The following is a 7657-nucleotide window of genomic DNA, read 5'->3' on the forward strand; positions in this document are numbered from 1 at the left end:
TCAACGTGATGAGCTTAAGCTTGATTTCAAATGACTGGATGTGCAATAAAGATCAATGTCCAAGATCAGTATCCAATGCTGTGAATAACACACAGTTCTCCAGATACACTGTTTTGAGCTTTTACAACCTCTCAGAGTGAAGATGCTGAAATCTACCCTTATTGTGCCTTTATGTTCATTTCATATTTAACATGTAGAACAGAAACTAGGCCAGTGAAAATTAGTATTTTAAAAAGCCATCAGATGACTTGCTGTATACATTTTTATGTGGCCTACTGCCTTGCAATGGCAGCTGTCTCTGTTTTCCTAAGCCACTACTTGCCAAGTTTAGGGGCACCATTTCCCCCCCCCCCCCCCCCCCCCCCCCCCCTCCCCCACTGAATCTGTTCACTGATTTTTTTTCACACGTTCCACATACTCAAAGGGATTTATAAAACAGAAAATCAGATTTTTAATCCCTATGGTTGTCTAGATCTGTTTTTGTCCTTGTGAATAAACAATAAAAAGATGAAACCTGACTCACCTAGGACTGCAAATCCAATATTCTGCTTCCTTATAAATCAAACCACAGATGCTTGCACACAGACACAAGGGAAAACCCATTTCTATGTAAGAAAGTCACTCAGAAACAAGTTGGTTATGAAAAGAGGCTGATTAAAATGGGCACTGATCTAATGTGAATAATCTTTATCAAGGTCCTTTTGAGGTGCAACATATGGTGACTATGTTTTTCACATAGACTATAATGAATGAGTGGCCTTTACAAATGTGTATGCTTGCATACAAGATTTATAGCAGTGTTTATTGCACTTGTACTTCCAAAATCTCAGTTTGTCATAGGTCTCCGAGGGGAGAAAAAACAATCTTTAGTCAGAGGAAAAGAAATGTCAAACTGCAATAGTCAAACAGTGTCCTACTGGAGCCAATATATGGAGGGGCAATGGCTGCATATGGATAAACTGCATGAACATTAGTAGAATAAATTTGAGACAGGGAATATTTGAGCCTATTATGTGGAAAAAAATGTTATTTTTACACTGGTTAGGGCAAAAAAACCACCCATCTCAATCACACACACATACACACATTCACAAGTCACTATGGAAACTGTTTATCTGAAGGCAGAGAAGCATCCCTTCCAAACATGTTGCCCATTCCGCAAAAGGTTGGTTTCATATTGCTGGACAGACTAGTAGTGAGGGCTGAGCAACACATTCCATGGCATTGAAAAATAATAAAAAGAAGAGGAAAAAAATCACTGTCACATATTAATAAAAATACCCACAAACAAGCAAAAAACACTCCTTACATTTCTGTTTACACATGAACAAGCTGACTGAGAGGAGGAGGCTGGAGTGTTGGCGACAGCCTGCAGGGACGTGGGCCAGAGACTTGCCAGGGAGACGAGTGGGAGAGTCAGGGCCAACTGCTCACCTCTTCTTTGGGGCTTGAGTGGTGCGGGGCGGGGTGACGGGGCGTCCTGAATTCACTCCCCCATACTGGTACTTTGCTTTTTTCTCTGATGGCTTCAGGATCTGAAAGACAGGACAATGGTGGTAAAAACATCAGCAGGAACCCAGAGCACGCTTTGATTTCCCAGCATGTTAAAGGCAGCCTTATTTTTTTATATACCTGAAAGGAGCACATAAGGGACTCGTCAACACTCATCATGCCGCCTGCGTTGTCAAACTCCCCGCAGTAGTTGGGGGCAGAGAATAGTGTCACCAGCTGTCGTTTGGCAAAGAACTCATAGCCGTCTTCAACGACCTGTAGGGTAAAACAATAATGAATTACTTTTTATCCAGTGCTTTTCATTAGTCAGAGCCTCATGTCCCTGACAGACTTGGAAACAAAACACATTCAATTTTACTGTGAAGAGAAGCTACAGTCTGTGTTAATCCATCACTGCAGATCAGTACACTGTCAGCAGATATTTTATTTTACAATTCACCATGCTTTTGACTGCTTTTGTACTGCTTTGATTCATACTTTGTTTTTCTTTCAAGTGTATTTTGGCATTTTTTACATTGTGTGTACAGCACTGTTTTTGTTAATACAGTTGCTGAATTTGATTTTTCTGTCTTAATAAAATTGCAAAACCAACATTAACTTTGCACAATTATTTTATGTTCAGCAACACTTACAAGGCAGCATGTGTTTTTGTTTCGTTATTTGTATTTATTTTGGTCATTAATAAAGGTGCACTATTAAAAATTGCAGAGGATCGATTTATGTGAGGACTGGCAAAAGATGTGGAATATGCTTGCAATTTGATGGTGGAGTCATCAGTTGCCAACTTACTCATAAATTACCTGCTTATTCAACATTTTTTTGCCATTTGAGTCTAAATGGTCCTGTGACCACATTCAACAAATAGATAACACAGATAACAAAATGTCATCAATAACAATAAAAAATATATAACAATAAAAAGAAAGACAATACATGAATGCAGGCTGAAGCTGATGTTACCTGGTGGGCTCGGCAGATGAGGTCCAGGTCGTGGCGGTTGAGGAATTTGCTGACCACGTCAGCCCCGAATGTGAAGGAGACTCCCCGGTCGTTCTCGCCCCAGCCCTGTACATCTTTATCTGGGTCTGACCACAGCAGGTCGCACAGCAGGCCTGGCAGGAGGAGTGGGAAATGAAACAGGAGTGAAAATGTACTCCTCAAGTGGTCTTTGGATTATTAGAATTACCAGGGAAGATCCAGGAAAAGATTTTATCTTGTCTGAAAATATTAATATAATCTAGTTTCCACTGTAACCTAGTAAAATGTCAGAAAATGTCAGAATTTGAATTGTTAGTGATTACAAGCAGTTTTGAGGGTTCCATAGTCACACTGGTTTTCTAGAAATGCAATAATAACTTGATAATTATAAGAAAAAGAAGTAATATATAATTGGTTACTTTTACAGTCTGAATGAAAGCTTTTATATCATATACTAATTTGTTTTTTTCCCCATTATCCATCTATTGCAATCGCTGATACACTGTTATGTCATTACACACAATACACAATAGTCATTTGATGTGATAACAAACTAGCACTCTCTCAGTGACTCCAAAAAAAGCCATCTGCTGACAGGGATTTGGTTCTTGAACACAAACACCCAGGATGTCAGACCTGTATCAGGGACGTCAGTGGGTCTCATAATGCGTCGAATTTGCTCCATGGACTGCAGATCAGGTGAGAGCCCTAAGGGGAGTGGATGATGCTATTTATGCAGTCTCAACACGTTACACATCACATCACACCAGAGCAAATCACTGGTGCAAAACGACATTCAGGAGAAAATGAGTTGACTCTGATGTCAGTAATACATTTAGCAACGGAAGATTTAATAAAACTTGGTAAAATGTAATTAAATGTCCCTCTAAATGGGGAATAAGTGTAATGAAACCTGTTGATGTGGCAAATTAAATCAGATAATTATATTAAGATGTTTAAAATGTCTTAGCCTGATGATGTAATAATGACTGATAATGTAATTAATTATTGCATTTTTATTATTTGTCCAAGTTATTACATGCATATATGTCATAATTGCATAATCAATTAAAAATCTTAGAACCCTTGTGAAGTAATAAATACTGGTTAATGTAATAATGTGTTAGTCTGTAAACACATTATTAATGTATTAATGTAATAACATTTTATTACATTTCCAAGTCGTGTACAGGGACATTTTTTTGTATCTGCACAAGCTATTATATTATCCATAAAAACTACACAAACCTCCATGGCAGCAGAAGATCTTCTCATCGATAATAGCAGCAATTGGCAGACAGTTGAAACAATCTGTGAATGTCTTCCAGAGCTTTATGTTGAATCTGCGCTTGCCTGCAAGAAACAAGCAATCAGGCAAATAAATCACCCTTGTGGGAGAAACAATAACTTAAAATACTGTATTTCCACATTCATATATATTTATCTGTGCACTAAAGCAGTTCAGTCCATCTTAGGAAACTTTAGTAAAGTCTGATTAGCAATGGTGATGTAGATCTCCACAGAAATTGAACATGAGGCAGTAACTGTCCAGCATTTTGATTTTAGGGTATGTGGAACTGATTACATTACTATAAAAGCCTGTTTGGGTGTGAAAGCAAGTCTCCCAGTCACAGTCAGAGAACGAGCAACTCAGCAACTCAAAAATCAGAGTCTAAGTTCAGTGTTTTCTAGTCCTGAAAGAATTGTTCTTGTTTTGAAATTCTAACTTGGCTTTTAGCAGCCAAATGAACACCAGTCATTTCTTCAATTATGTTGCGATCATTAGCAGCTCAGGGTAAACAGTATGCACAAGTCACAGTAGGCATTTCCTAGCTTACACTCATCATAGAAGCCGTAGATGCGGTTGATGGAGGCACACTCGTGGTTCCCCCTGAGCAAGAAGAAGTTTTCTGGGTATTTGATCTTGTAGGCCAGCAGTAAGCAGATGGTCTCCAGGGACTGTTTCCCTCTGTCCACATAATCCCCCAGGAACAGGTAATTGGCCTCCGGAGGGAAGCCCCCATACTCAAATAGCCTCAGCAAGTCTGTGTACTGTCCATGGATATCACCTGGAAAGAGTCACAACATGTTCAGATGACAATTCAGCTTGAGACAAGATGCTGGGATCATGTTTCTGTACCATATGGCATTAATTTGATTTTAAAGGTTTTCATATAAAGTCACGTCTTCTTCAGCTCCACTATGTAAATTGTGCCTATTTTGTATCACAGAATAAAGTGTGGTAATATGGTATACTGTACAGCCAGCTGAATAAAGAGGGCAAGAGGATGGGTAGGAATCAACTGAGACTGTGGTTCTTTAAAGGACTTAGAAGACAAGCCTGACAAACTTTGCTGAGAAGGGAGATCACATCACTCACCCTTTCTCTCTCTGCTGCACATACACACACAGGATGACACTCCAGGGAGTCACCATTAATATCCTCCTGCTCTACTTACAGTGCACAGCTGCATGGACCTCCAACACATTCAGTTACTCGGTCAAAGGGTTTTGATTCAGAACATTACTCATTTTTGGAGGCATCTAGGACATTGTGATGCCCTCAGCTGGCCACTACTAGATACATGTCTAGATTACCTTAATTTGGTTTGTCTTTTATATGTCTTATGATGAAGACAAATAGTGAACTCTTGCCTAAAATGTAAGGGAGGTGTCACAGTTGCTCAGCAGGACTAATGGCACATGCCATCCTTCTCTTTATAGCAAGAGTTTGTCCACTCCTTGCACTCCACTGTATGCAATAATGGTGAAATCCCATTGGAAGATCTTCAAAAGGCAAAATGAAACCAAGGAAGATGGTGACAGGTATCATACTCACCACAGATTTTGAGCGGAGCCTCTAGCTCTAGCAGGATAGGCTGACTGAGGAAAATCTCTCGGGACTTGATGCAGAGCCCCCGCACCTCTGCCTCTGACATCTGTACTATCTTCCCTGGACGACATCCTCGCACTGCAAGACACAAGCACAGAGGCTGATCATACTAAGAATCAGGGTTGACCAAATCACTACTGGCACGCTCCGCCTTCTCAGCAGAAAGATTCTGAGGAAAATACCGCATATGATCCTAAGAAACATGACCTACAATTTCATAACGGACAGCTAACCACTGCTTTGCATTTACTTTACTGTGAGCCTTAAATGCTGTAATATGGTCAAAACAGGTTGTTACTTCACCTCTCAAATGAACTATATGTGAGCTTGTTACCCCAGCTGGAAATGCATGTATGTAGGTCAAGAAACAACTGAGTTTAACAGAATGAAATATTATCAAGCTAGTTGAGCAGGTTGGTTGTAACCAGAAACGAGTCCAATATCTGCAACTCCCATACAAATCAGTTAATACAGGCTTCAACATCGGATTTCTTACCGAAAGGGGGTGTGTCCCGGGTGGCAGATAGCTAGCTGGCTAGCTAACCACCTTGCTAACAACATGACCAGGTAACGTTAACGTTACTTAGCAACCATTCGTATGGAAACCTACCCTGCCCTGCCTCCCGTTAATGTAAGCAACACCCACACCAAGACTTTACACTGCAAGCGTAACGGTCACTGTTTATTTCACCACTCTACCCCAAATGTCCTTTTACTGCCACCAGTAAAGGTGTTTGACGGTAAATGAGAAAAGCACGCCAACATCAGCTCGTAGCGGCTCTGCCTGCCATGATAACGTATCGTCAACTCCTGGGGAAGAAAGCAGCATCTAACGTTATCTCGGTTAGCCGTTTGCTAAACAACACACAGGAGGTTACGGGCTGTGAACACCAATTCTGGTTTATTTTAAGCTGCTGTGCAAGCAAAAGACAGTACAAGCTGCATTTCTTTTTTTTTCCCTGACAAAGGCTGAGGAAATACAGAATCTCATCATGCTACGCTACCTTCTAGCAGTCGAGAAATGATGCTGTCAACGTTCAATTCGCTTTCCGCCATGTTTCTGACACCTAGAGGCTGGGCTGATGGGTAAAATTCTACCACAAATCTGACTGGTAGGCAAATTCATCGACATCCCTCTGGGACAGATGGATCAGATTCATACACAGTACAAGAAGTTGGAAATCAAATTACATTTACAGTAGTAAACGTGGTTTTCCTCCTCCTATCCATTATGCCAGGATGCTTTAAAACTGGCAGGCACTGTAAAATTCAATTAAATCACATTTATTGGCCCATTGTAATAGAAACATCCTGCCATTGTATTGATAGTGGCCACATAGATTGACAGTCGCAGTAGATAATCCAGACAGCTGCTCACATAAACTGTGCAATGTAGTCCAGTGGCATGGGACAGAGCCATTGACAATGATGTGCAGTGCAGATTATACTGCCAGGTGGTGTAAAAGGCAGTTATGTGAGATCAATAATGCACAAATGTAGTTACTATCTGGTCACAGGTAGTTTTATGGTGTCAGTGGAAGTCTTACTGTTTGCCTCCAGGGGGGCCTTGGGAGTCCACAAACCATGAATAGGTTTCATTTGCCCACTGGCACTGTGCTACTACCTGCATTACTAATGTGGTCAGCCCTGCCTATTTTTTCTGATGTCTATCTGGGTAATTTGTAGATTCATCAGCAGCAGGTGTAGGTGTAATTTTATAATGTTTTGTTCCCCGCATCTTCCCCACAGAAGAGAACCTAAATGGATTTCCAAGGTGGTGCCACACAATGAAACACCTCAAGTATAGTGGCAATTTTATTGTTGTAATAAATAAGAATGAAGGAGACATATTATACAAAAAAATGGATTCATTGTGGGTGATCACATATGCATAATAAAATATTAAACAATTTCTCTGGACAGTACAAAAAAATTAACAAATCTTTGCTGGGGGCTACAATGGTAGACAATACAAAATGCTTGATGTGATTCAGTGCTTTTTGTGTGTGTGAGTGTGTGTGTGTGTGTGTGTGCATGTGTGTAGGTGTGTAGGTGTGTGGGTGTGTGTTTGCATGTACAGTTCCATTAAAAACCAGTTCCTTTCATTTCTACTGCTTTATCCACGTTTTTCTTCTGAATGCAGGAGAGAATGAGCCAGGCAATAGAGCTGCCCACCAGCGCGCTGACGACGGCTACAACCACTGGCACCCACAGGGGCACAGAGGAGGAATCAGAGCACAGGGGCACAGGGGCTGTTGTCAGAGGGCTGGAGCT

At 40.8% G+C, this 7657-nt stretch overlaps 1 protein-coding gene across 2 annotated transcripts; it reads right to left on the reverse strand.

The window, feature by feature from the left end:
• Positions 1–394: 394 nt before the first annotated feature.
• Positions 395–6455, reverse strand: LOC115355975 (serine/threonine-protein phosphatase PP1-beta catalytic subunit-like). 2 transcript variants are annotated; one of them, XM_030046923.1, is made up of 8 exons: positions 6388–6455; positions 5330–5461; positions 4329–4559; positions 3739–3843; positions 3127–3198; positions 2473–2624; positions 1633–1767; positions 395–1535 (listed from the first exon to the last, which is right to left on the reverse strand). In XM_030046923.1, the coding sequence occupies exons 1-8, from the start codon at positions 6437–6439 to the stop codon at positions 1431–1433; spliced, it is 984 nt and encodes a 327-aa protein (XP_029902783.1). In that variant the 5' UTR covers positions 6440–6455; the 3' UTR covers positions 395–1430. The 2 variants fall into 2 exon arrangements, with proteins under 2 accessions (XP_029902783.1, XP_029902784.1); XM_030046924.1 differs by lacking the exon at positions 6388–6455 and adding an exon at positions 5880–5980.
• Positions 6456–7657: the final 1202 nt, after the last annotated feature.

The sequence above is a fragment of the Myripristis murdjan genome, chromosome 24 (assembly GCF_902150065.1).
Source record: "Myripristis murdjan chromosome 24, fMyrMur1.1, whole genome shotgun sequence".
Taxonomy (NCBI): domain Eukaryota; kingdom Metazoa; phylum Chordata; class Actinopteri; order Holocentriformes; family Holocentridae; genus Myripristis; species Myripristis murdjan.

What these genes read in the sequence shown, in the direction of transcription:
- LOC115355975 (XM_030046923.1), bottom strand. Translation starts at nt 6,439, where the DNA reads ATGGCGGAAAGCGAATTGAACGTTGACAGCATCATTTCTCGACTGCTA. An exon ending in CATTTCTCGACTGCTAGAAG is followed by an intron (nt 5,462 to 6,387) that starts GTAGCGTAGCAT and finishes TGTGTCTTGCAG; the next exon opens with TGCGAGGATGTCGTCCAGGG. An exon ending in CCCTTATGTGCTCCTTTCAG is followed by an intron (nt 1,536 to 1,632) that starts GTATATAAAAAA and finishes CCTGTCTTTCAG; the next exon opens with ATCCTGAAGCCATCAGAGAA.